The sequence below is a fragment of the Gymnogyps californianus genome, chromosome 1 (assembly GCF_018139145.2).
Source record: "Gymnogyps californianus isolate 813 chromosome 1, ASM1813914v2, whole genome shotgun sequence".
NCBI classification, from domain to species: Eukaryota; Metazoa; Chordata; class Aves; order Accipitriformes; family Cathartidae; genus Gymnogyps; species Gymnogyps californianus.
Genome location: NC_059471.1, coordinates 161,497,277 through 161,525,134, shown reverse-complemented (window position 1 = coordinate 161,525,134; position 27,858 = coordinate 161,497,277). Strand labels below are relative to the sequence as shown.

Below are 27,858 nucleotides of genomic sequence, written 5' to 3'. Positions count from 1 at the left end.
CTCGGCCTTGGTTTTCCCTACCGTCTAGAAGGGGTTACGGGGGTTGACTCTTTGCGTAGCAGACTTTGAGGAATAGGGAGAGCGTTACTCTCCTCCCTCCCTCCCTCACGCGGCGGCCCAGCTCAAGTAAAGAACGCTACGCACCTTTCGTATCCCCCCTGCCGTGCGGAGCACTTTCGGCAAGGGAGTTTAGGGCGTAGTTGGCTTCCGGGAATAGGCGTAGGTATTTTCGAGGGCCGCAGTTTGCGCAGTGCCGGGCCGCCCGTAACGTAACTGAAGCGGGTTGGGGCGGCGGCAGCCATTTTGTGCCGGGAGCCCGGAGGAAGAAGACGCTGGTGTCTCCACACTTCACGGGCCCTGGAGCCGACCGAGAGCCCCGCCGTTCCCTCCGCCGACGTCCAGCGGGTCTCTGACCCACTGACCACTTCTTCTCCTTTTGTATCCCACCAAAGAAGCGAGGTGGCGCAAAGCGATTCCTCCGAGACACAGCCGCCCCTGGCTGGACCGTCTCCCCGTACCCCTAGTCCCTCGCCGTCCCCACGGCCGGCGTTCCGCTGCCTTTCTCCCACCCCTCCGGGTGCGATGAGGGGCTTCGGGGACCGGGGCCGCGACCGAGACCGCGGCGGGTAAGGGGAGGGGGCAGGCCGGGCCGGGCGGGGGTGGGGGGGGGGGTGGGGGTGGCAGCGTGGCGCGGGTCGACACGGTATGGGGGCGGTGGAGGAAGCCGTCTCCCCCGCGTTAGGGGCCCGGTGGGAGGAAGACCGGGGAGGAGTCGTGGAGACGAGGGGGCGCGTTCTGTTTGCAGTGTTGGGGGAGCTTTTTCCCCAAAAATTCTCGTGTGGGGGTGGGGGGGAGCTGGAGACTTTGTTAGTACGGTTCTAGCAGCAAGGCGGGGTAGTGGGTTGAGGTTTTTTTTATTTAGCTTTTCTATCGTTCATGTGTAAGCGTGTGTGCCTTGCTTGCAATTTTAACGCCTGCATTTTCCTTTCCCCCCCTCTACCCTTAATTTATTTTCTGCCAGCCCTCTTCTTCTTTACCCTACTTCCCCCCTCCCCCTCCGTCCCCCCCCCCCCCGCAAGCCACGAAGGTCTTGGTGGCCCTGGCAAGGGTGGTTGGATGGTCTGCCCTTCTGGTTGTCATTGCTCCTTCTGGACTTACTAGAAAGATGGCAGTCGGTGAAAGATCTTTCTCAGTTGCGCTCCCAGGCTTATCGTGAGAGGAAATGAGATTGAAAACTGCTGCCGTGCAGGGGACTTGCATACTCGGGAGGGTGATCTTGGTAAACATGGCCCTGGACCACACTTAACGAGCATGACCAAGCTTATGTAGCAAAGTCAAACAGGAGTTGTCTGTGTGGCACTGCAGAGGCCTAGTGCTTGATACTCTTGAATCTGCTATTTAAAGGAAGCTTGGAAAAGGTTTTTGCAGGTTTGATTTTTTTTTTTTTTAAATTCTTCTGAGGATGGCAGCAACAAATGGCAGTATAGTATATAACGAGTTTGAGACGAGTTTTTTTTAAGGGTTGAAAGTAATAAGACGTTAATCCCAGGCCTTTTTAAAGACAAAATTAGAACTAATTTAGGAGAGTGGCATTTTCTGTCCTTTAGATCACAAGTAGTTAGGCCTCTATTCTCAAGGATTAACAATAAACATATCAGTGGGTTTTGTTATTCTTAATATGGCAGACTAGATCCCAGTTAATGAGTCTTCCCCCCCCCCCCTTCCTTGTTTTCCCTCCCCACTGGGAGATTCAGGAATATTTTGTTATATGTTGCAATGCATTTTAACATTTAGTTTCTCTTCGTCTGTGGAGAGAGATAGTTGTATACTTGCTTTATCTTACACCCACATTTCATGCTCTGAAATTAAAAGATACTTTCATTTTTTTCACAGAGAGGAGGGTTCTGGTGTTTTTCCACTATGAGATTTCCAGCTCAGTTTAACACAAGGACATTGGACTAAACGCTTTGGCAAGTCTGAGATAGTTCAGACCCCAGCTGTTTTTGGAGTTTAGTGAGTGCGTTTCAGTATGCAGATTTATATACAGTTACTTAAAAGAACACTGTCCAAAGCGTTGTCACAACACTTGAAGTGCCTTAAAATTAGCGTAATCTCATTTTGTGTAAAGACTTTGATTATAGGCAGATGCTTCTCTTTTGGATCAGGGGTTTTGCATAAGTAAAAGGAGTGCCTGTATGCCGCTTTGTGAAGTTTTTGGACATTTGCATGGAAAATAGTTTTCTTGGCATATTATCCTGGAAGTTTTAATGCATCGGGCTTCAGTTTGTTATATACGTCTATTTAAGGTGTGAAAATATTTGTAACCACTAACAACCATCATATTTCATAAATTATCTCTATACAATTTTGGGCCACCCAGCACGCTGGTTAAGTGCCCTTTGAAAGTTTATCACCTTTGCAGTGCTGATTCTTTTGTAGGCTAACCAAATACAGGCTTTCTGTTTTCCTCCAATCAGGAAAGAGTTGTAGGTGACTTTTTAGAATGGAAGGTTGTACTGTTTTGCTCTGGAATGTAACAAATTCACTCGGTTCTGTCCCAGAAATGATGGCACCAGTAATATTAGAGAAGCATGTTTTGAGCCAGTCTGAATTTACACTTGAAAAGAGAACTGTTGGCAAATCAGTGGAATAATCTTAGATTTAAATCAGTTTAACTGGAATTGAAATCTTGTTTTACTTGTAATCAGAATGTAAGTGTCAGTTACCTCCAGTTTAGAGGATAAACTTCAGCAGAGGCAGTGTTTGAGGACTGCGGCAGGGCTCACTTCTTTCAGGTCAGTATACAGCCATATTGTGTATAAGAATGGAGAACTGAAACTGTGACTTCTATGTAAAATATATCAGTTCTTCCCCTGCATAGCTGTGGAGCAAATATTGATAGTACCCAGCTGTTTCAGTGTCCAGTCTTGCAATCAGTTCTTCCGTATTTCCTTTCATAAGGAAACTCATTGACCCTTTGAACCTCCAGTTGACTTCAGTGAGACTATGGGTTTTGTTAGAACTACTTGGATACAGAAATAGTTGTCATATTGTTAGCATGATCAGTAGCAGACATCTTCAGTAAAGGTGAATGTCCCTGTAAATTAAAATCTATACTATTTTTTTTTACTTTGTCCTGAAAGAAGATGTAATGCTTAAGTGAATTTTTGAAGTTGTGTTTCACAGTCTTTTCATATGACAAAAATTGCTGATTATGCAGGCTGTCTGGGGGATCTGATAGACATACTGGTGAGAAAATAAGGGATATTTATAGGAGAGGGAAGAGACTTAATGAAACAGTTGCAACAAAGCAAACATTTTAAAACTTACATAGCAGGTTTTAAGTTAAATTATATCTATGATACTTAGCTTTTGCAACAATGTAACCCCTTCTTCCTGTTAGTGTGTTGATTTGAGTTCGGGTTTTTTGGTCTCTTAATCACTATAATTTGTAGTTTCCATTGGGAAGTGATTTAAAGAACAAGTGTAGTTAATGTCTGAACAGATAGTCTTGTACTGAAGATAATTCAGAAATTTATTTCAGATCGTCTTTATTTTTTAGCAACTTCCCCCCCCCCCCTAATTTGTAGTGTAAGAAGATTGCTTTGGGATTTTTGTTGCTTTTGGTTTGTTTCATTAACAGTTTTTTATTTACTAGTGGACTGCCCAGGTAAGGTGCAGACACTTTGGATTTGCTATCTAAATAAAAGTCTTGTTTTAGACGAACATTTCTCATGAATTCATGTTTTGTAGAAAGCTGTAGCTTTATTAACCAAAGTCTGAATTAGGACAAAATTTCACCTGTTAGCATTTGGGAAAGTACCTTCTGCTGTATTTGTATGATACTAATGAAAGAGCTATAACTTTTTTTGTGGAATTTTAGAATATATAATTTATAATATTTACAGTAAATAAATTATTTTATGCCACTCAGTTTTCAGTTACTCTTACAGATTATTGCCAGAAGCTCATGTTTTGTCTAATGCATTAACAAGTCATTACAGTTAGTTCTTAACCTTCTGAAGTGTATTAAATTAACTGGGTGAAGGAAACTTATGTGAGAGAGAAAGAGCAGTAACTTCTGAGTTGTTCTGCTAGTTAGGAAATTTTTAATAAACATTAGCGTCTTACTCTCTTGAGTCTTCATCAAAAGCATTTCAGAGAGGATACGATTTTTCCTAGGTATTTTTTTTGTTTTTTTTCCTGTTAGACTCTGGTTTAAAAAGAAATCCTTTTTTTTTTTTTTCCCCCTTTTTTTTTTTAATTGCTTTGGTTCCAGAATTACAGATGGACTTATAGGCTTGGCTGGACTTGTTTACTTTCTGTTCTTCGCTCTTTTGTTTTTCATTTGAGGCGTACTGCTTGATAAGAAAAGAGAGAAGACATAGAGGGGGAGACAGTGAAGTAGCTATTTTTGTGTAAAACTAACCTTGAGAGAGATACAAAGAACTTGCAATTAGAGATTTTTCTTATCCCTTTCATCTAACCATGTTTTAAGTGTACTGTCAGTTTCAAGAAAAGGTAAGTGCTATAGCTGTACCCACAGCATTGTCCTGAGGGAGGGAACCTTGAGGTAGAAACCTAGAGACAGGAGCTTTAAGGCAGTGACTTAAAAATGGCTTTAAGATGGTTTTGGGTTTAGAACTGACTTAAAGCAGGTTTATGTTATTTCAAGAAGTTGTATGCAATCATAGTGATTGGAGGGGGGTGACTTTTGCTAGAATATTGTGCTAATGTGTCAACTTGGGGAAAAGAGAGTGGAAAATGCTTAAGAAACCTGCAAATTCCAGAGTAATTAAATAGTCTTTTTTTTATAACTAACATTGACATTCTCAGGTTTGGAGCAAGTCGTGGAGGTCCTCTTCCTCCAAAGAAATTTGGTAATCCGGGGGAACGTTTACGTAAGAAAAAATGGGATTTGAATGAACTGCCCAAGTTTGAGAAGAATTTTTACGTGGAACATCCAGAGGTGGCCAGGCTTACTCCGGTAAGTTTTCAGATTCTGTCTGTTCCATTTTGCCTACAACAGAAGATGTCACAAGTGGAAAAACTTGACCTAGGAAGTCTGGGACAGTGTGTAGTAGAACTGTCTCTTCATTAAGCTTGTTTGGTATGCATATACTCTGCAGGATACCGGTTCTAGTTGCCTTCAGTGTTTAACATTAGCAAAGGTGATGCTTCTGCTCTTAGCTGTTTTTATACGAGATGTTTTACATTTGGTCACTTGTAATTCATCATCATAATGCCTGTCTGGTCTAGCTATTCATCAGTGTAGATAAGACTTAGAGAACTTGAGAGTTGCAGTACTGTGGAGGCCCTGAAAGAAGCTAAAATAATGAACTAAGAGTGGCAGAAATACATGAAAAACGTTTGAAAGTAATATTTTATCGTAATAATAATTCAGGCTGAAAGAGGCCGTGGGAGATCTTTAGTCTAATCCTCTGCTCAGAGCAGGGCTAACTACAAAACTAGAGCAGGTGGCTTAACACCTTGTCCTTTTGAGTTTGAATATCCCCAGGGATGGGTAGAGTTTATATCCTCTCTGAGTGGCTTAATGTTTCTCATGGTATTTTTCCCCCCCGATAGTTTTTTGCAACATCTTCTCTATAGCGACCCATCAGGTAGTTGAAAGTAGCAGTTAAATTCCCCTGTCAGTCCTCTCTTTCCCAAGCTAAACAAATCCAGTGCTCCCAGTCTTTCTTTGTACCGCCTGTACTCCAGCCTCTACCTTTCCCCCCGTAATTGGACGTGCCCTGTTAAAACAATGTCCTTCTTACATTGGGGGCTCAAAACTGGATGCAGTACTTTGTTTCCTCTGTAGATACAGTAGTCTCTTCTTCCTACCCAACTTGAGTCTAGAGTCTTTTTTTCCCTCTTTAATGTCTATTTATATTTAGAAATTAAGAGATTTCATTCTTAACACGAGGAAACAAACAAACAAAATGTTCTTATCCAATTACATAGACTTATAAATCTTTATGTGAAATATTCATGAGGTATTTATATGGCGTAAAGGAATTGAAGGAGGCATTGGCTTTTTAAAGATACAACAACTTGAACTACTGAACCATGGTTAGCATTAGCTGCTGTAGCTGACTTTGCCTTAGCCAACTAAAAGGATTTTCATGTTTTTCCCAGAAGTTACTTTCTTTTTTTACCTTTTCATTCAAGCTCAGGAGATTCTCACAAATAGTAAATTTATTGCTTTGGATAAAGTGTATGTTTGGTATTGATGTGTATCTTTCTATTGATTTTTAATGAGCATTAGAATAAGGTCATGAATTGTGGAAGCATGTTGCAAAGTGCCGTTGAACTTGCACGATAACCTAGACAAAGATAAAACACTTTTTCTAATCCTAAAATTATGCTTAGTGGATAGACATTTCAGAAATATTTTAAGAAGTTCCATTATATAAAAAAAATTGTGAGGTCTTAGGGTATCATTATGACATTGCCTGGGCTTCTTTCATGCAGAAAAGAAGTGCTAGTGCCAAAAAGATTCCAAGCGACATTTCTGAGTTGCAAGTTGTCCAGCAAGAGCTCTGTATTTAACCACCTCTGGAATGTGTTAATTGAAGGAGGGGGACTGCCCTGCCTTATTGCTTCTTCGTAGTATGTTAGGGCCTATTTATTTTGTTTAGTTCTTAGCACTGTCACATAAAATACGTTTCTTATCTATTCTCTGTTTCTAATCACTTTTGAAGCTGTTGGTCATTTCTGGCCTCTGGAAAAAGAGTGTAATTCTTAAAAATACTATGTTAATACACTTTTCATTAAAAAGGACTGGTTGGAAGAAGAGAGACGTTAGTCCTTTTAGACTACATAGAGAGCTCATACCTCTGAATATTGGAGAAGCTACGTGATAGCTCAGTCTTAAAATAAAATCTTAAGCAGTCCTTTTCAGATCTCTGTTTCAATCCAGTTCTCTAACGAAGGTGTTATTCAGAGGTGTGAAGTGAGTTAATAGTTAGAAACATGCACTTTTAAGTCCCTGCTGACATTCAGCATTTGTCTTTGCTTTTTTTTCTCCCACATAAATAGTATGAAGTTGAAGAATTGCGAAGAAAGAAAGAGATAACAATTCGAGGAATGGAGGGCTGCCCCAAGCCTGTGTTTGCCTTCCACCAGTGTAGCTTTCCGCGTGAGTATTTTGCCATTCTTTAAGATAATGAAGATTACTCAAAAACAGTAACTGTTTAGGCCTGTTCTGTCTTCTAAAAGGTCTTCTGAAGCCTCGGTTATCCTTAAAGAAATTTTTTCTTTTCTTGAATTCTTAGAGTATGTGATGGATGCCTTGATGGACCAGAACTTCACAGAACCCACTCCAATTCAGTGCCAAGGCTTTCCACTAGCCCTCAGTGGTCGTGATATGGTGGGCATTGCACAGACTGGCTCTGGGAAGACACTAGCAGTACGTATTCTTCCCTTTTATTTATGTAGTTTTCCTAATCACTTTGCAGAAATTCCCTTGGCTACTTGTTAGTAGTTTTTGGGCTTGTCAGTACTACAAGCATAAAGTGAGATGATTAAATGTTTTTAAAGCTTGCTTTATTGCATCATGGGTGAGACTTAAGTCTCAACTAGCCTGCCTTATTCACAGGCATGTATTTTGTGTGTCTTTCTTTTTGGATGCTTAGTCGCTTCTCTTTGGTCTATGCTTACATTGTGGTTTAAAAAACAGTATGTGCTCTTTAGCATATTTGTTTTATTAACTGTGCAAGTTAAAAAATGGTTGAGTCTTCAAGGTCTTCAATTTTATCTGCAGTGGTTAAGAAGGAATTTTACCCTTTATGAAGAGTATTGGTTAGGGCCAAGATTGCTCAATTCTACTAACTTAGACTCCAAATTTAAATGAGCCTTCCTTTCAGAGGTGCTGAGCAACTATATTTTGTGCTTGTGTCAAAGCAGATATGGTTGATCAGCAGCTCTGAAAATCTTCTGTTCTGTTGGATAAATGCAAGTATCTGTTTTTGCAGAATCCTGATTTTTATATAGCCAAGGTTTCTTACTGTCTCTCACATCAGGTGTTGGTTTCTTGAAGGGATGTTAGGCTAAATGGGCTCTTGCCGTGATCCAGTTGTCATGGCAGGAGGTCGTTGGCATTGAATATAGAAGTCCTGTGTCTTGACTTAAAGTTCTTCTGTTTTAGTACTTGTTGCCTGCAATTGTTCACATCAACCACCAGCCATATTTGGAGAGAGGGGATGGCCCAATTGTAAGTACTTGTCGATTCTCTTCCTTTTTCTGTGTATGTCATGGCATTGTTAATGCAATGTGTACTTTATTTAATTGGTATATCAGAATAGTAAGTAGAGAAATGTTTACTATCACAATGTGAACATCCCACTCAGTTGAAATTCTGTGCAATTGCTGACATAGTCTAAGGATATTTAAATGTTTTAGCTAATAAAGAGCAGATGGTCCAACTTTGCTTATGGTATCTGTGTGGAGCCCTTAACTTAGGGATGTGTATGCAGCTTGGCTATCCTGAATCGATTCCTTTTGCAGTGTCTGGTTCTAGCACCTACTAGAGAGTTGGCCCAGCAAGTGCAGCAGGTGGCTGATGATTATGGCAAATGTTCAAGACTGAAGAGTACCTGCATATATGGAGGAGCACCCAAAGGCCCCCAAATCAGAGATCTAGAAAGAGGTAATTTTAAAACGGGTGTCCAGTTTCTGGAGGAGGTGGTATTCTAAAATCTCTGTAAAAAGGGGGTGTGCGTGAATGAGTGAGTAGCTGTCTCCTCCTCCAGTTACAATGATAGTTCATGAGGTAGTTCTCTTTGTTTTATAGCGACTTATGTGGATATTAGATTTCCTTTCAATTTTCTCTTTGAACTTGTGAAGATCATCAGGATGTAGGAAGAGGAAAAGGAAACTTACCAGAAAGAGAACAGGTTATTTTGAGGAAAAGCAGTAGCAGCAAGTTTAAGGAATGATTTTTCTTAAGCCAGCTTTCAAGTTTTCTGCCTAGGCTTGTTCAAATAATCAAACTTAATTTCTAAATGTATAGAAACTTCTTTAGACAGTGGGTTTTGTTTTTTTCTGTTGTTCTTAAGCACTAAACTCTTTCTGTTCATGTACCCCATAATGTTCTGTAACTGCCTTTCTGTACATAGCAAGAGGCTGGAGTTGGGAATTATGAGGAACCATGGTTCTACAGCAACCACTGTAACACAGTAGTGCTCAAGTGACCTAACCTTCATTTCAAGGGCTAGTTACATATGATTTCAAATGCAGGAATGTGCTGATGGCTGTCATCTTCACTAGATTAAAAAAAATGTAATAGAATTATGTGAAAAGATATAAGAAGTATTATCAAGGTAAGCTTATATATACAGATCTGCTCAAGAAATCAGAAAATTTTACTTACCACTGCAGTTTGCAGAGTCATTATTGAAAACTGCAGTAATGGTATGAAGGCATGCATGGCAGAAGGCTGTGGGATAGCTCTGTTCAAGAAAATGGTAGTGCATTCCAATTCAAAAGTAGCATCTTCAGTGGAAGAGTCAAAGGTTACGTGAAGAGACCTTGGGAGGATCAGCTTGGTGGGTTTTTGCACACCTTTCTGGAGTGCTGTAAAGTAGGTGTTCTGCTTATGAAGAAAACCCTGTGGTTAGAGGATGTGGGCAGGTTCAGTGCTTTCAGTCCTTTCAGGTGTTACTGTCTTTGGATGATTGCTTAGTATTTTCTGCAGCAAAGATTGTTGAATAGATAGAGTCCAGAAAACTTTTTTTTTTTTTTCTCTCTTCAGTTGTGATCTTTGGGGTATTTAGTGAATTTACGTTGGAGGAGTACATCATTGACAACAGAGATTGCAGTTTATTCAGTCTCCCTGGCAGGCCAGTGGCTCCATTAGCAATCTAATTCTTGCATGAACTTCATAGAAACTAGAAGTATCCCCAGCTTTGTCAGCTCTGAGGAGTCCAGATTGACACAGAGATCTGGGTTGCTGCAAAATACACTGCATCTGTAAGTGCAGTATCAAGAAAGCTGTTGGGGTTTTGTTCTTTTTCACCCCTCTGCTTCCCTAAATTTACCTTGTGTGGACATTTCAGTGACACTGAAAGACTCACCTGTAAGATTTGAGAATTGGTGGAAACCAGTCCCTCCTTTCAAGGAATGTATAAATTACCATACCTGATAGTAGTTTATGAATATTTGAATTCTGTTTTTATACTAACAGATAGGGGTAGGATGGTTGTCTGTCACTATTGGTGCATAATTACTCAGTATTAAAGCCCATGCTTTGGCTTTATATATTAAAAAAAAAAAAAAAGGTGGAAGTAGTTTGACCTCTGTAGCAAGAGGAGCACTTCATGTTTGATTAACATGGGGAGTTTAGCTGGAGTTTGCTCTTATTTTTCTAGAGAGCTCTCTAGACTGCATAATTCTGGATGAAGGTGGGTCAGGCTTGAGTAGAAGCTTATTTTACTTCTGATTTTTAGACAGCTCTTCACTGGTGTTTTCTGACAGTAAGCTTTTAGCTTCTATACTGTATTTATTATTCTAATGGCACTGTAACGGTAATTTCAGAATGGAAAAAATATTAAAAGAAACTAGGGCTTCTACTGAAATGACTTAATCTTGGATACGAATGAGGGTGGTGCTTTTTTTTTTTTTTAAAAACAATTTTGCTCTGGAAGGTGATTCATTCTGACTAAAAATACCAATTGACATTCAGATGAAGAGCCTTACTCTTTTTCCTTACTCTGTTTTGAAGGTGTGGAGATCTGCATTGCTACACCAGGTCGCTTGATTGACTTCCTTGAGGCAGGAAAGACCAACCTGCGCCGGTGTACGTACCTGGTGCTGGATGAAGCAGACAGGATGTTGGACATGGGATTTGAACCCCAAATTCGTAAAATTGTTGACCAGATAAGGGTGTGTGAACCTTGTAAAAGGACAGCCTCCTTTGGTTTCCCATTCGAAGTCCAGTACCTTAAATAAATCCGTTTTCCCTTTTTCTTAGCCTGACAGACAGACTCTGATGTGGAGTGCCACCTGGCCAAAAGAAGTGCGCCAGCTTGCCGAGGACTTCCTGCAGGACTATGTTCAGATCAATGTGGGAAACTTGGAGCTGAGTGCCAACCACAATATCCTACAGATAGTGGATGTATGCATGGAAAGTGAGAAGGACCATAAGTAAGCTGATTTTCCTACCATTTCACTTTTTTTGGTTGTACTTAAAAATCTACATTGCTTTGTAAGCCAAATATGAATTCTGAATAGTGAAGTTACTTGTAGTATTATTTAACCTTTGAGTGTTACAAAATAAGTCCTGTAATTAACTAATCTATTGTGTATATTCTAACCGTACTGTTGTACAACAGACCTAAATTCTGTGTGATACTGACTTATTTATGTGTATGCATGTTTTATATGTTCTCAGTGTAAGTTGAGAGAGTGCTTCTGTATTCTTGTATATGTGGATATACATCTTAGCTCTCATGTCTGTTTTAGACTGATACAACTGATGGAAGAAATCATGGCAGAGAAGGAAAACAAGACTATCATCTTTGTGGAGACAAAGAGGCGATGTGATGATCTCACTCGAAGGATGCGCAGAGATGGGTGATTAGCTTCCCCCCTCCCTCCCCTTGTTTCTAGTGGGAAACAGAAATTGTAATCAAAAGCAGTAAGGTTTAAATGTCCATGATGCTATTGTTGGGAACAACTCCATCAAAGCATTAGTGCAAGAGAGAGTATTTGTAAGCTGTGCAGCTTTTAGTGTATCAGAATACTGATAACGCTGATCAGGACTGTATCAATATAGCAAATGTGATTTGGCTTAGGTGGTTGTTTATGTAGGTAGTGGGTTTAACATGCAAGAAACAAACCAGTATACATGCTAGGTAGATACAAGCCAGAGGAGGACAGGGAATAAAATACTTCTCAAGTCATCTATTTTTTGCCTTTTTACCAAAATGCCAATAAAGCTTCCTGTTGCCTTTAATGTATGTACTTTCTGTCTATACTAATGTGCATCTCTGTTTGGCAGTTGGCCAGCTATGTGTATCCATGGAGACAAGAGTCAGCCAGAAAGAGATTGGGTGCTTAATGGTGAGTCCATCACTGAGGGGAGTATAACTCGGGCTGCTGTACGTAATTTACTGAGATGTGCTTTTCTCCGGGCATTTTTTTTTTTTTTGTCTCTATACCCAATAGATAAATTTCAGAAGAACTTCCTTTGCACTGTTAATTTCAGTACTTGTATTTGCTGCTTTTTTTTTTTTTTTTTTTTTTTTTTTTTTTTTTTTGACAAAAACACCATGGGAAAATTGCTTAACCCAGAGAGCTGGATTTTGAAAAATAGTTGACATGTTCCTGACTTGCTGGGGTTTCTGAAATTGACCGATCTTACCTAGGCTCTGGAAAATGAGCATTTAGTGTAAATCAAGTTCAGGTAACTTTATCTTTTTGAAAAATCTTACTTCATAGCATGCTTTGTTTTACAGAGTTTCGTTCTGGAAAGGCTCCTATCCTCATTGCTACCGACGTTGCATCTCGTGGGCTAGGTTTGTACACATAGACCACTCTTGCCTACTGCTGCATATTTTTCTTCTTTGGACTGAAATATGTTTTCTTTTTAAAAAAAAAAAAATTCAAAGCGTGATTTTCCCCCACATGTGAAATACGTTTTTTTAACATTAATCTTTTTTTTTTCTTTCATATTCAAAGTCTCTTCCTGCTCCTAATGAACAGGCTTTGGTCTGCAGCAAGGCCTAGGCATGACCAATCGATCGCCAAGAGGGAGAAGAGACGTCCAATTATGCAACCCAACCCTTCCACTACACTCACTTCTTCCCCAAATCCAGCTTTTGTTGCTGGATGATAGGGATGGATTGCTCTCAGTTCAGAGCGTGTCAGATAAAGTTCAAGTAGGAAGTTGTGGGAGAGCATTTCAACAGCAAATAGCTAATATTCTCCCCGTATGACACACCACAGATTTGAACATACCAACCCCAGTGTACATGCATGTTTACCCCACAGATGTATTCACATCTGAGAAAGCACTGCTCCAGATCTTTGGTCTTGACATGTAACCTTCCCTCCTCTGTGTTCCTTCTAGGCAGGACCACTGAGATTATATATGGCCTTTAACATCGTGTTACCCAAATATGTAATTGAATCAAAATTGCACAGCTCTATTCTGGTGGTATGAAAATGATCTGTCTGGATGCATCAGTTGTGCCCCCTTTTTTAATAAGCGTATTTGTATTGTGAAACAGTGTGCTGAGCACAGTCCTTATACATCTGCCCACTCTAGAAAGGGAGGATGGCTTCTGAAGTGCTCTGAGTTTAGTAACAGACACTGAATACTCTACCCTCCCTGAGTTTGGTAGAAGATAAACTACTTGGGGGTTGATGTCTCATTGTAGTAAATTTTAGACAAAGTTACCGCAAATCAGTGCAGATAAGCTCAGAGAAATCTCTAGTTTGTTAGAAATCTCTAGTTTGTTAAAAATCTCAGTTACCTGAGCTCTCTTTTTTTCATATGCTGAAAGGGTGGCTGTGCTGTGCATCATATGGTCACTTTAATACAGGCAGACCATTACTAGACTTGGCAGCCTTTGTTCACACAACCTTCACCCCTCCTTCCCCTCCCCCCTCAAAAAGTGTCCAACACTTCCTCAGAGAGGTGATTATATGGACTTCAGTCTCTGCCCTCTAGGGTCATGTCTGGACCTGTGCAGTTAGAACTTGGGCCTGTTGGGAGAAGGGACTGAGGCCTGAAACCAGTTTGTATGAAAGAGCGCTGCTTTCTCTAGCAGCATTTTTTAAACAGGCTTGCTATGTGCTGGTAGCTTCTTTGTGCATCTTGCCTAGACATTTAAAACAGCCTCACCCCCCTCAAAAAAAAAAACCAACTACTCCCCCCAAAACTACTCAATTGGATAACACTTCAGAAAACAGTCTCCCCACTTCCCATCCTCCACTTCACCTGAGCTAAGGGGGAAAGGTACCAGAGTCTGTTTCTTGTTACTGAACAACATCTCTGCTTGTTTTGGGGCCCTGAGTTTGCTGCTTCTTAAAATAAGTCACTTAACTGGCAAACTTCTGGACGACTTCCTCCAAGATCCTGGAAAGTGAAGGCTTCTACCTAAATAACATAAAACAGGGGCGCGCGCCTTTTGGCTGAGTCACCAGGGCTTTCCCTCTTCCTAATGGAACATTGGTTTCAAAAAAGCTTCTTCCAGGTAAGTTCTGAGTCCCGTAATGACTTCTTTGTGATAATTCCCTGGAGTGAGGTCCTCTCTCTGCACTGATTTTTTTTTTTTTCCCCCCACTTTATTTTTTTGTTCAGTCTATTAAACTAAAAACATTGAATTTGCTTTGTTTTGTTTTCTTTAACAGAAGCTTTGATATCAGCTGCAGATCATTCTCAGTGCAGGGGTGGGGGTGCATCTACATTGATGATCTAAACAGCTCTCTAGACTAGCGTGTTTGCTAGTTTATATCTCTCCTGATCAGGAATTGGAGACTGTCTGTGCCATAGGGTATTCTGATGGTCTGACAAAGGGAATGTTTCCCAGGTAGCTGTCAAAAATGATTTACAGTTTCAGTTCTTGATGCTGCTACATTCTGAAAGCGTAGGAAGATTGTGAGTGTGCGCAAACACTTTGGAGCATGCTAGACTGGAGAAGCAGAGTCTTGTACTTGCTCTGGTCTTTTCTTCAGCGAGCTGCGTGCTCTACCAGGACCGTTTCTAGTCTGGAAAACACCCTTGCAATTTCCTCTTCCTGCCTTCCCATTCTTCCCACTCCTCCCCAGTCAAGTCAGTTCCGTCTACATTGGTAGCTACAATTCCCTGTGCTTTCTGCCGGGAAAGCATGTCCTTGTATCCTCTGTGGTAATTCAAGTCACTTTGCTACTGATGGATGTGCGAAACGGGACTGACTGAGGATCATGTAGCCTGCAGCTTGTCAGACTAGTTACACCCTGGCTGTGAAGATGCAATCTGTCATACGTACTCCTCTCTTTACTTCACTTTCCCTTTTTAAAAAAACTGTTGCATCAAGGACCCTAGCTGGAGACTCGCGCAGCCCCCTGTGAAACCTGCCTTCTCACTCCCTTTTTTTGGTGTGATTCAGGACTTTGGAGTCAGCAAAGACTGAGGAGCCCCTCCTTTGCTGTAATAAGAAACAGACATAAAGTCCCCCTCTTGTCACTACAACCCTCTTGTTTTTATTTTTCCTACAACCCCTTTGAAATTGATGCAGTCTGGGCAATAGATGCAGTCTGACCCTTTGGATGTAATTTTTGTATCTTCATTTTTTTGACAATTGCCCCTAAGAACCCCGAATAGGGGACAAAAAGCGTTGGAGGACCTGAAACTTTTACCTGAACCCAGGTTCTCCGGCGCTTCACAACCAAATGGGGCTACAGAGAAGCGTCTAAGCCAGTTCACAGAGCGAACGTGTGTGGGGACTTCTCGCTGCCATGGACCCTTGATGCATGCTCCCCGCGCTCCAGTGGTCCCGTGTCAGAGGGCGGAGTTTTCGAAAGGAGGCCGCCAAAAATAAAAGGCAAAGAGACGGGATCGGCTGCAGCGGTTTCCCACAGGAGGAGGGAGTGTGCATCGGTCTGGTAACAAACAGAGAATGTTTCTCTCTTTAAAACAACAACAAAAAAAAAAAACAAAAAAAGGAAAGGAAATCACAAAAATCTGTGTTTTATCTTGGATATTTTCAGGATATTCTTCTTAAAATGCAGATTTTTAATTTTTTTTTATGAGCTGTTAGGGCACTTGCTGTAATACCATGCTTTTTAAAAATACTGTATACTATAGTAAATAGGTGCTTTTGGTACTTGAGGTGCTTTCACTGAAGTGTTACACTAACATTTACTTTGTTTCTGTCCCGTAAGTTTACAAAGTCTCTTCCCATAAGGCACGCAGTTCTGATCTCCTAATTTTTAGTAATATTTTGCATACAAAGCAATTTTGATCATTTCATTTCCTGCTTCCATCTGGCACTGGAAGTAGGGAATTGCTAATAGAATTCAGGATTGTCCAAATTACGAAAGCTTGCCAGAAGTGGATGGAACAGCACGGTGAAATGTTAGTGCAATGCATTCTGGTGATAACTACAAAGCTGAGTTAAGATATTCTAGGTCTGAATAATTTTTAATGAGTTGGCTGAATAATACTAATGTAATTGGAGTGTCTTAAGCTTTAGGCTAGGGAAAGTAGTTCGCTGTATTTTATTAGGACTGTAAAAGTAAATATTTTTAAGATTGCCTTTTATTTCATGTTACCGAGTGGAAGGTAAGTGATCTCGTTACCGTTATTATTTGTTAGACTTCTCCCAACAGAGTAAAAGCTTTACTGTGGCAGTTCTACCCTTCCTCCACCCCAGTTTGCTCTGTCTGATGGTGACATTTTCACTTTCCAGATTGAGTTTTTAAAAAAAGAGTGTGAAATTTGATTAGCTTATTCACAAATGTCAGTGTCTTTGACACAGGAAGACAGAGAAATGCATTCCGGGGAGGATGAATTTGAGTGCAGGGCAAAACTGCTTTAAAATTACCACTGTTTTTCAGGACACTGATCTTTGTTCCTGACAATCTTAAATTTGAGTCTTCTACTCTTTTGGGATGAGTCTGTCTTGTATTTATTCCATGCAATTACTAACTTTGTATTTTTTTTTCTTATTACTGTCACCTGCATTCGTGCTCCCCACCTTTCGTTGGCACGTCCTCTCTTCTTCTCCCCTTTCCTCAACCCTACCCCTTCACTGTGCTTCGCACCTGGGCACTTCACAAGACGTGGAAGATGTTAAATTTGTGATAAACTACGACTATCCGAACAGCTCTGAAGATTATGTGCACCGTATTGGCCGTACCGCACGTAGTACCAACAAAGGTACTGCCTACACCTTCTTCACACCAGGAAACCTGAAACAAGCCAGGGAGCTTATCAAAGTGTTGGAAGAAGCCAATCAAGCCATCAATCCAAAACTGATGCAGCTTGTGGACCACAGAGGAGGAGGAGGTGGTGGTGGAGGTAAAGGCACATGGGTAAAGGGCTACACAGGGAATAGGTTCCCCATTTTGAGGGAGGGAAGATTAAAAGAGGTTAGGGAAGTAGTAAGGGCAAGTCTAAGATAACAAATTAGTAATAAAGCTGTTTTGTACCCGAGGTCTCAACACGTTATGTAGATGTAGTATTTCTGTCCAACAAAGAGGTAGTCCACTGTTTTACCTTAGCTGTAGAATTTTTTTTTTCCTCCTGATAATGTCCTCATAGAGCTAATTTCACTTGAAGTAATTAATTCCTTGCAGCTCCTACCTAAGCACAGGCAACAGGATGTGTGCGCATGCACGTGCAAAATTGAAATCGGTAAAGGGTTACACTGACTCTACCTTCAGGGACTGAGGCTATTTTACCTGCCATTCCCTGAAGGAATAATAAGTTTCCTTATATTTCCAAGTTAGTCCTGAATTCCTTCTGTTTCTTTGTCTCCAAGCATATGCATTAAGAACCCTTTTTGAACTTCGTATTTACACCTTGAACAAAATGAAGAGGCGTATGTGCAGCTGTGCAGGGAAGTTATAGTCGGTCGAAAGAACTTGCTCCTTGTGGGCAAAATTGTGGATGTAGAAGGGGGAGAAAGGGTGGCGTAATTGTACCAGAGTTCATTGTTTAAAACTTGTTCACGGTTCTAAATCTTAATATATCCATCGCCAGGAGGTCGTTCTCGTTACCGAACGAGCAGTTCAGTAAACAACCCTAACCTGATGTACCAGGAAGAGTGTGACAGGAGGCTCCGGGGAGTGAAAGAGGGCCGGAGAGACTCAGGTGGCTTCAGAGACCGTGAGCGTGGTGACAGTTATGCCAACGGAGCCAACAAGACCTATGGCAGTGCCTACGGGAGCCCAAATTCTGCTTTTGGGGCAGCACAGAGCCAGTATGGTTACACTCAAGGGAGCTATGGAGCAGCTGCCTATGGCACGAGTGGCTATGGCACTGCAGAGTACAGTGCTAGTGGCTATGGTGCCAGCACCACAGCTGCCACCGCTGGGAGAACCTCACAGAGCACTACCCAACAGCAGTATGCAGGGATGGTGGGGCGCTCGGGCCAGCAGCCACAGCCGCTCATGTCACAACAGTTTCCGCAGCCCCCTGCCACTAACGTGATGGGCTATATGGGACAGACTGCCACCTACCAGTATCCGCCCCCTCCCCCGCCCCCTCCCCCCTCCCGCAAATGAGACCACTCGCCTGCTGGTGACCAGTGTAGACCTCTTGCATTTAAAGGAACCTTTTCTTTCTCTTCTTTCCCATTGTGATGTCTCTCTCATGCAGGTTAGACTTAGAATTCACCATTCAAATCACTCGAGCCCATCAGAAATGGCCCCCAGTCCACATTACTGACCTGTCCTCTTTTTTTTTTCTTTTTTTTTTTTTTTAAGAGATATATATAGTTGACTGGAAAATTTATTATTTTTTGTCTTGCATGTTGAGGAAATTGGAAATTTTATTTTCTCTAAAAGAAATGGGTATAAGGCAGATAGGTCCCAGCTCGATCATCTTGGTGTCTAAGGTTTGTGTGAAAACTTGCTTTTGAGGGGAGGAAGTTTCTATTCTGTAACATGTTAACTTAATTTCAGGAAGTATCAAGAGAGGTGGGAAACTTTGGGGAGCCAAAAAGCACTTCATTTAAAATGATAAATGCAAGGGAGCAATGCTCACTTCTCCTAATCTTAACTTTTTTTTTTAAATAGCTCACTATTATTGCTTGTAATCTGTCGTAGGTGACTTTCTATAGGAAAACTCTGGTCATTTGTCTGAGCTGGGCAGTGTTCAGAGTAATGCCCCAAGTACCTTGTTGGCGTTTTCTGCAGCTCTGGAAGCAGCAGCCCCATCTTCTGGTACCTGCAGCAGCCTGCAGTAGGGAAGTTGGGATTAAAACCCCAGTGTCAGAGACCAAACCTGTCTTGGATTCGATACCTGAAAACCAGATAGTCGCTGTAGGTACCGCTGCTATAATGTTTAGCCAAGTAAGTTCTTTCCCTATGATTGTTAAATTGCAGCATCGCAAACACGTGGAGCCTGGTTATCCTTAAATTAGTTTCTGCTCTCAAATTCCTGTTGTTGGGTTTATTGAGAGAAGTCTTATTTGAGGGCCCAGAAACTAAACAGAACTGAGATGATGAACAGCGTATCTTGTTTGTCTGTCCTTCACGAACAAACTACCTTTTGCCACGGGGAATGTTCTGAATGCTGCTATGCTGAATAAAATGTGACAGAGTTTTCCACACTTAAATTTAAGAGGTTTGAATAGGGTGGGCTGGGGGGGAGGGCAAGGGGAGGAAGGGAGGAGGAGGAGATTGCCTGGAATCTCCTTTTCATGAGGTAAGCGGTGAGCTGGTTAGTGCATCTTGATTCTGAAGCTTTATTTCTTTTGTACCTTGCTCTGACTATTGCTTTTTCTGGCTTTTGAGTGCATTTCCCTGCTCCATTGGTCCCTTTGAGCTGAGCTCTCGCAGGTAGGTAGCATTTTAGAAAATGTTAGAGAAGAGTGAAATTTTAGTAAATACGTAAATAAACCTTGTTTATTTTACAGGCTAAGGTGGGTGTGAGGGGGTTTCCCCTTTAGTAAAGCATGTTGTTGACTTGTTATTTTTAATAGCAGACGGTTCAGAGACAGTAGATGATAACAGGAGTTGGCTGCTCTTGATCTGATAATATGACAAAAGAATGGATACATCTCCTGGTTTGTGAGGCATCGTCTTTGCATTATGAGAGTGCAGGGGTTTGGTTTTTTTTCTGTTGGCGTTCTTGCATATGGATGAACAAGGCAGCCCACTCCTTCTGTAGCAGAGTGGAACTTCTTATAGCCCAGGAAAAGAGCTTGCTTATGCAGAAATGATTTCCTTTTTAATTTAATTTCTTCCCAGAGTAAAATTGTGGGGGATGAATGCGCATTTTTTTGTGCAGTACACAGGTAGGTTGCTGACACAGAGGGACAAGGGAGAGATCTTCCAGAACTTTGGTTCCCTCGTCCCATCTTCTAATTCCAGTGCTTGGGCAGGAAGTTCCTTTGCTTGTGTTAAGTGAAAGCCAGAAACATTTCGTTTATCCAGGCGCTGACTGATTTGTCTTTGGCCTCCCTCACAAGCAAATGTAGAGCTTTTTTTTTTTTTTGCCTTTTTTTTTTTTCTTTTTAATTTGCGAGTTCAATGCAGAAATGTGTTTGAGGGGTGTAGGAGTAGGACATCTCACTGACTGGCTTTAAAAAGGATCTCTGGACCGCCAAAGCTGCCTTACAGTCTGCTATAGCTTTCACTTCTTTTGCGAGGGACTTGCGCACATGTAAACGTCTGTGCCAAGTCTTGCAGTGCGTTATTGCTGTTGAGGTCAGCTGAAGTCCAGGGTCTCTGTTCAGTTCAGAGTGTTAACCAGACTGTGGAATGCATAAATGCACCGTGGCATGTGCTGCCCCTGTCCCACCTGGTGCTCGCTGCTCTGTTCCATATACCAGCTGGAGGGCCCTTGTTGATAAAGCATTAGCGTCTAGTATTGTTTGCGTTGTTTTCAATCTGTAAAAGTTTGTGGGAGTGTCAAATGAGTTGGGTGTCTCCTCCCCTCCCACTTCCTGAAGCAATTTACTGTTTGGACTTCTCTGAACGATGGAAGGGTTAGTGGCTTTGTGTGGGATCAGCATCTTGTTTCACACACACCTGCTGGTCTCTGAACACATTCCTGTTGTATTAATGAAGACTTGAATTGAGAGATTCATAGATCTGTGATGTTCAGACACAGGATACTAAGAGCTATGTTACTATTCTTAGTTTGTAAATTGTCCTTTTGATACCATCTTGTTTTCTTTTGTAGGTATAAATAAAAACACTGTTGTCAATAAATTGTGAACTTTGTCTTTATTTTTGGAGTGTAAAGCTGTCTTTGCCCCCGTTCTTCCCAGTTCTTTAAAAAAAAAAAAGTCAAATTCAAGGAGTTGGAAACACCTGTTGGCAACCCACTGAATTTTAATTGAAATGGTCCCCGTTTGTCGAATAAGAGGAACTGTCACTGAAAGTGAGTGGGGGAGAATGTTTGAACACTTGTGGAGCTGGAAGATTCATGTCACTTGAAAGGAATGTATTTTTCCTGAATGTTACAGGACCTGAATAGAATGAGGGTCAGGCAGAGTTAACTTTGAGGAGGATGTTAGTTCATACAGTTTGTAGCATCTGCTGTGTCAGATGTGGCCACGTGTGAAATGGGTCAGTGGCCTTTGTGTATGTTACTAGACTTAATAGTACCATGTTCCCTTTACCATAGGCGCTCGTTAAAGGACTGAAGGACTAAAGGTAGAGACAATTTCCCTTACAGTCCTTGTGCTGCCTCAGGGTCACAGTAGAGGTGTGTTTTGGAGGTAGATGCTGGGAAGAGCCGGGAGAGAATAATTTGCACTACGTCAATATTGGCCAGCACTACTTACTAGCACCAAATTCAAGTAAGAAGAAATAAAAAAAAAAAACAACTGAGGGAAAGTCTGATGGATGAAAAGCATATCAGCTTTCCAGGCCTCATTGTCTTCCTGGCACTGGAGTGAAACTCGGCTGAGCCATCCGTTAGTCAAAAAGGGCCAGGAAAGGAAAGCTGTGATCTTAAGAGCGTCATCTTCAGAATTTCTTGCATTGTCTGTGGAAATGTCTTCAAACGGGCATGGGAAGACTTAGCTTCTTTCCTTTTAGGACTGTGCAAAGAGAAAGAGAAGGTAATGAAGGAACTTTGGGGAATTCAACTGTTTTCATTGTTTCAACAAATGTTTTGGGGGTTGGTTTGTTTTTTTTTTTTTTGAACTTGCTATTTAGAGTGCAAGATAGTGGGTTGCCAGGTTTGCGAACAGCAATGAGATTATGGCTACCGAATAGACCTTGGGCATCCTGCATGTGCTGCTGTAGGCTAGTAGGAATAGAGCTGTGCTGTCTTCAGGTAACACACTGCTTGTCCTCAGTTATGACTGTATGCTTACAGCTCCAGAGAATCCTGTTCGTTGTGGAAGGAGCATCTAGGAGAACTTAGCGAGAAGGGTGAAATTAAGGAATCCTGAGAACGGGAGAATTTGTGATCTTTGATGGGAGACGGCTGCTACAAAATTGCTTCTAAGGGGGGAAACTCCACAACCTATTTATTCTCCTTTATGCTAAAGGAAAAGGTTCTTGTTTCCTCTTCGCTGGTTACTCTTTCTCATGCGTGGACCCTCTTAATTTCCCCTTCTTTTCTTGATGATGTAGCATGGAGTCTACTGTTCTATCCCCAGCGCTTTCCCCATCCTTTTAATAGAGAGCATGGCCTGAAGGAATTGTCTGTGGCCAGACCCCCCCCTCCCTGAGGCTGCCCCATCCCATCTGATCTGGAAGCTGGGACGGGAGGCCTCTTGGAAACACCAGGGGCCCGTAGGCTTAGATGAGGTGAATGGAGAAGCGGCTGCCCTGGCCGGGTGGTGGTCAGCGGCGTGGAGCCCAGCTGTCCGGCCTGGGTACTGGTGGTGTAGCCCGGGGGTGAGCGCTGGGGCCAGTACGGCTCAGCGTCTTTGTTGGGTGCCGCAGGGGAGGGCAGAGTACGCCCTAGGTGGATTGCCGGTGATGCACAACGGAGGGGAGCGGCCGATACACCAGGTGGGGTCAGAGGGACCGTGCCAGAGAAATGGGCTGGCGGGGACCTCGTGAAGGTCACCGAAGGGAAATGCCACGTCCTGCCCCTGTGGTGGAACAACCCCAGGCACCAGTACGTGCTGGGGGCTGCCCGGCTGGAAAGCGGCTTGGCAGAAAAGGCCCTGGGTGTGCTGCTGGACACGAAGTTGAACACGAGCCACCAATGTGCCCTCGTGGCAAAGGATGCAAGCAGCCTCCTGAGCTGCATCGCCGGCAGGGCGAGGGAGGTGGTCCTTCCTCTCTGCTCAGCCTGGGTAAGGCCACAGCTGGAGTGATGGGTCCAGCTCTGGGCTCCCAGTACAAGAGACAGGGACATACTGGAGCAAGTCCAGAGAGACCACGAGGATGGTTAAGGGACGAGAGCATCTGATGTAAGAGCGCAGGCTGAGAGCTGAGACCGCTCAGCCTGGAGAAGGCTGAGCGGGATCTTACCCATGTGTATAAATGCCTGATGGGAGGAGTAAAGGAGACAGACCCAGACTCTGCGTAGTGCTGCCCGGTGACGGGGCCATGGGAAATTCCACTTAAACATAAGAAAAAAACTTTCTATAGTGAAGGTGGTCAGAGACTGGCACGGGTTGCCCAGAGGGGCTGAGGTGCCCCCATCCTGGAGATACTCAAAACCTGACTGGACAGGACCTTGAACAACCTGCTCTAGGTGACCCTGCTGTGAGCAGGGGGGTGGATTAGATGGTCCCCCCCGATTGCTCCCAACCTCGGCCGTGCTGTGAAATACAAGCTTTTGGGAGCTGAAAGCTTCCTCAGAATATCTTTCAGGTCCTTGTGTTAAACAGAAAGGAGCTCATCTAGTTTTGAAAACAAGATAAAGAGAAATTGCATTCTATAAAAATCCCTTTACAATGCTTTGGTATAGGCTCTGAAGTCTTATTAAATACATTTCTTTATATAACACATCTTTGCTTTTTTTTGCAGTGTCGCTGCCCTTTTGTCTGAGCTTTTCAGTGTTAGAAATGTTTTGAAAAGATGGGTTTTTTTGCAAGAGTGTAAGAGAGATGCAACCTGCTATAATATTGCTGGGTTTCATAAATGACTGCAAAACATTTGCATACCTTCAGACACCTTTTCTCTCCCATGATCCAGAACATTTGTGTAAAAGGAAAAAAAAAGCAATTCTCTTCCTGCTGTGATGTCCCAGGGACAAATGTTTTTTCTTCTGCCTCCTGTATCATCTAAATTTTGCAGCTCTATCACTAGCGATGTGAGACCGAAAGGCAGCAGTTGTTTTTTTCCCCCTTTTGTTCCACCATCCGGAACTACAAAGGGTATGGATTTCTCACAAAATACAGAAGGACACGGGACACATGAATGGAGTGAAGCTAAAATGGGAATTAGTTTAAAAAAAAAAAGAAAAAAAAAAAAAGGAATTGACGTGAAGCACCTTTTACAAAGTACTTTCCTGGCTACAAAAATGTTTTAATGACAGAAGGAAGTCGTAATCTGCCAAGGCTAGCCACCTGCTCAGTGCTCCTGTCACCTCTCTATCAGCAGGTACATTGCATGAAGCTACCAAAGATCCATCCCTCAAAACATCAAACGCGGGCCGTCACTACTGCTTTTGGCAGGCTAGTTCAGGAATGTGAAGAAGGAAGAAAATATTTGTTCACTCGGCTAGATCTCATCAAATTCCATCCTCCTCAACTGAAAAGTGTTTTAAAGTGTACTTCAGCCTCAGCAAACCATAGCGTGTGCTACCAGATTTTATGCCCTTGATGCACTTGTTAGCTCTGGAACATTTACCAAAGCACGGTGCTGAAGTGGAAGGGGCATCTGATTTTGGGAAGCAGAAGGGGGGGTCTTGTCCGTGCAGATGCCCGTCTTCCTACAGAATCAGTTCTTGAGAATGTTACATCTTTCTCATCAAAAGAAAAAGTAGGCTTAATAATATCTCCATATGTCTGCAGTTGCTTTCTCAGGTACATTGTCTGCCTACAGCTATTTTTTTTCCCCCTCAAAGTTTTTTTTGCATGATTCATAATCTTTCAAAATGTACATAGAATTGAATATACATAAATTGTTAAGCTCCCAAGGTGGGGTTAAACGAGGCTTAGCTCTGGTTTAATTCCTGCTTTCTTTCACATGCAAGTCTAGAGCCTTGTGAGCAGAGATACCCACTTGCATTCAACAGATACTTTTTTTAAACTGGATTTTAGGTGGACAATATGCATCACAAATACAGCAAAGAATAAAGTCACGTAAGGATTAATGCGTGGCAAGCTGCAGCTCCACCATATGTTGCAAGAGCGCTGAATGAACGTTTCAGATTTATACCAACCTGTTTACCTACCTTTGGTAACGTAGAGATAGAAGAAGTCGCAGTAGAAGATGGTTTGTACCACCCCGGAAACTACAGCGATCTGGTCGTAGAAATTCTCCGTGTGGTAGCGCCAGACCCAGTTGGCAATGTAGAGGGCGCGGTAGAGGCCCAGGAAGAAAAGGTAGTGCGTCGTGATGGTCTCTGCTTCCCCTGTCTTGCTGATCATGAAGAGCTGAGGAAGGATAGCCACGGACTCCAGGTAGATGGAGAAGGTCCAGAGTATCTGTGAGATGCAAAATGAAGGCAGCGGAGAGTCTTGGTGCTGGTTAATACGCGTTAAGACCCAAAGCTTTTCATTTGGCAGAGCACCAATGTGCGAGCGGGTTGAGCAGTGCTGCTGGAGTTGGGGAAAATGAGCCTGCTGTGCTGGGACTGAGAGGAGACAGCGCTGAGCTGCTCTATAGATGGTGCAGTCTTTAAGGCCTGCCAACCTTCCCTTTCCTGCCTGCTTTTGCTGTTAAAAATCTCAGCTGTTCAACACGTGGCTCACTCTGCTGCCTGGTGTCAGGCTGCTGCTTCCCCTCCCCTTTCCTGCCTCAGGTTTTCCTTACCTCCAAGGGGGTGAAGCTGTGGTTCTCCAGAAATGACAGGCCTGTGACAGGGACCAGCAGGAACTCAAGGCGAAAGGAGTCATTCTCGCTGTCAAACGTTTTCCGGAATTTCACGTAGATCATGTACACGGTGATGTAGGCACATATCAAAAAAATGACCTGGGGGAGGGAAGGGAGACGGGAAGACCTTACCTGCAGTTGCACCTTCTGCGCTTGAAGAGAGGATGGCTTTGCCAAAGTCAAGATCTGCTAGCCCAGTTCTGGTGGGGCCATGCCAGGGCGAGATAGTGGTGAATGCTTTTTCTGCGCTGGCTTGTGGATTGACTTCTGCTGGAGATACGCCAGCAATAAGCTAAAGATTGCCCCACCACGAGGATCACACTTGTTTGAGCCCTCTAGGGCTCTGTGTGAAGAGGTTGGCTTGGTGGCAGCCATCTGTTAATGCCCCTGCTGTGCAAGGACACCCAGGCTTGATTCGTGGTGCCTCGTTCTCGTTTTGGTGGTACTAAATGTGGCAGGCTCAGCTCACTCAGTGACTGTGGTGAGGGGCTTTTTTGGTCAATGGAGGGCCAGTGACACCAAAGGAAGCACCTTTATCCACCCTTCCTGGCTGAAAAATTGACTTAATGACCGCATACCCTCACCTCCCCGAGAAACCACGGCGAGCTGAGGGGAACCTCTGCTTCTGCGCTGCTCTCTCCTTACCTTCATCACAGTGTTATAGACAGAGATGAAGGTCGTGAACAGGTCCAGATAGCGGGTTGTGAAGACGAGGGCGAAAAGAATCTGACTCTTCCCAGAGATACCTGCATGGCAGGGAGAAGAAAGGAAGGTAAAGCAGATGAGAGGAAAGACCCTTAGGATGGTGGTTTCCCCTTATGCCTTCTTTGGAAGCGGTTGTATATACGTGTGTTGCTTTGTGAGCCAGGTCTGGCATGTAGGTGCTGTGGTAGCTCTAGACCTACGCCAGGACTGGCCAGAGTCTCCCAAGTAACAGGGCAGGCTCCTGCTGACGCCGCTGAGCCCTGCCTCACGTCGTAGGACTGGTGCTCGGTGGGCATGTTCACTGCTTTGGCCAATTCAGTCCTTACTGTCATCAAAACGCCTTTCTCCTCCCTCCCTTGCCCCCTTCGCCTGCCCACCTCGCCAGGGGTTGTGTAATGTGACATCTGCCACGCGAGGGAAGAGCTGCGGGATCAGGGACCAGCCCAGGGATGCTGATGGAGCTTAGTCACCGCTGGCAGGGAGATGCAGTCAGACCCACCCATTTCTCTACCTGTGATAATGGCTGCGGTGCTGCAGCCCAGCCCCGACGTCTCTTGGGGAGGAAACCATGAAGTCTGAGCAAAGTCCTACCGTGGGAAGCTGCTGCCTTGGTTTCCTCACCCAGGGAGGGGGCAGCCTCTGGTACCTGCCCACCCGCTGGCAGGACCTCTGACCTAAAGCAGCTTTCTCTCCAGGCTGTTGGTTTTGGTGCCGCCACAACTTCTTGCGCTCATTTTCCACCTCCCTCCGGCCTTGCTGCCCTCTCCTTCGCTTCACCACCCAGAGACCAACATCTGCCCGAGGCCGTGCGCCTTGCCACATCACATCCTTCCAACACAGCCCTCTCCTCCTGGCAGGGAGACCTCCCGGAGGAGGAGGATGACTTCCCTCGAAGAGCCCACCAGGCAGGGCTGCCAGCTTGTGTGGGCTATCGCTAGCCTTTTCGGCACCCGTTTCACTTGCACCCCTTGCCGAGCCGCCCGGCAAGAAGGGCCCCCCTCCTTCCCCGGGGCGTGGGGGCACTCACCAGCGCAGGACTTAGACTTCAGGATCTTCAGCAGGAGGATGATGATGGCCAGCAAGTGGGAGACATCCCCCAGGATGCGGAAGACGTTCATGGTGCCAGGGGGGCTCCTCTGGGACGAAGGGAGCGGGACGCTTTCTGCGGGCAGGGAGGGTGAGGGCAGGGAGTTTTTCCCCCCCGAGCCTCAACCGAGTGAACACTCTCCTCTGGCTCAACTTTCTTTTTTCCCCTAGTACGGAGCCCTCTTTTCTGACGGAGAAAAGTTCAGGCTCCAGGCTCCCCTGGTTGCAAGCGCCTTTCCCCTCCCAGGCACTCAAGCGGGACGTCTCCCTTGCTTACTTTTCCCCCAAGGTGGATTTTCCCTCTCCCCGCCCCTACCCAGGGCCTTCCTCTCCCTGCTCCAGGCCGAAAGCTGGGGTTTGTCCCCTGGAGAGCCCCAAGCTGAGCCTGCTGAGCCGCCCCGAAGCCAGCGCTGGGTGACGGTGACGTGGCTCCTGGCTGGCCGGGGAGGAGAG

The 27,858-nt window shown here is 43.7% G+C and overlaps 2 protein-coding genes across 4 annotated transcripts; one reads left to right on the top strand and one right to left on the bottom strand.

The window, feature by feature from the left end:
- Positions 1 to 312: 312 nt before the first annotated feature.
- On the top strand, positions 313 to 19,290 carry DDX17 (DEAD-box helicase 17). Of its 3 annotated transcripts, none has more exons than XM_050915493.1 (13): positions 313 to 626; positions 4,837 to 4,987; positions 7,042 to 7,141; positions 7,278 to 7,411; positions 8,150 to 8,215; positions 8,509 to 8,650; positions 10,724 to 10,884; positions 10,973 to 11,145; positions 11,464 to 11,574; positions 12,002 to 12,063; positions 12,459 to 12,518; positions 16,769 to 17,014; positions 17,693 to 19,290. In XM_050915493.1, exons 1-13 carry the CDS (start codon positions 583 to 585, stop codon positions 18,214 to 18,216), a joined length of 1,974 nt encoding a protein of 657 aa, XP_050771450.1. In that variant the 5' UTR covers positions 313 to 582; the 3' UTR covers positions 18,217 to 19,290. The 3 variants fall into 3 exon arrangements, with proteins under 3 accessions (XP_050771450.1, XP_050771451.1, XP_050771449.1); XM_050915494.1 differs by having other exon boundaries at positions 314 to 626; positions 16,769 to 17,008; positions 17,696 to 19,290; XM_050915492.1 differs by having other exon boundaries at positions 314 to 626; positions 16,769 to 17,008.
- A 1,576-nt stretch (positions 19,291 to 20,866) lies between these two features.
- KDELR3 (KDEL endoplasmic reticulum protein retention receptor 3) lies at positions 20,867 to 27,639 on the bottom strand. Its single transcript, XM_050915506.1, has 5 exons — positions 27,347 to 27,639; positions 26,260 to 26,360; positions 25,555 to 25,713; positions 24,974 to 25,226; positions 20,867 to 21,707 (listed from the first exon to the last, which is right to left on the bottom strand). Exons 1-5 carry the CDS (start codon positions 27,435 to 27,437, stop codon positions 21,667 to 21,669), a joined length of 645 nt encoding a protein of 214 aa, XP_050771463.1. The 5' UTR covers positions 27,438 to 27,639; the 3' UTR covers positions 20,867 to 21,666.
- Between the last annotated feature and the right edge of the window lie 219 nt (positions 27,640 to 27,858).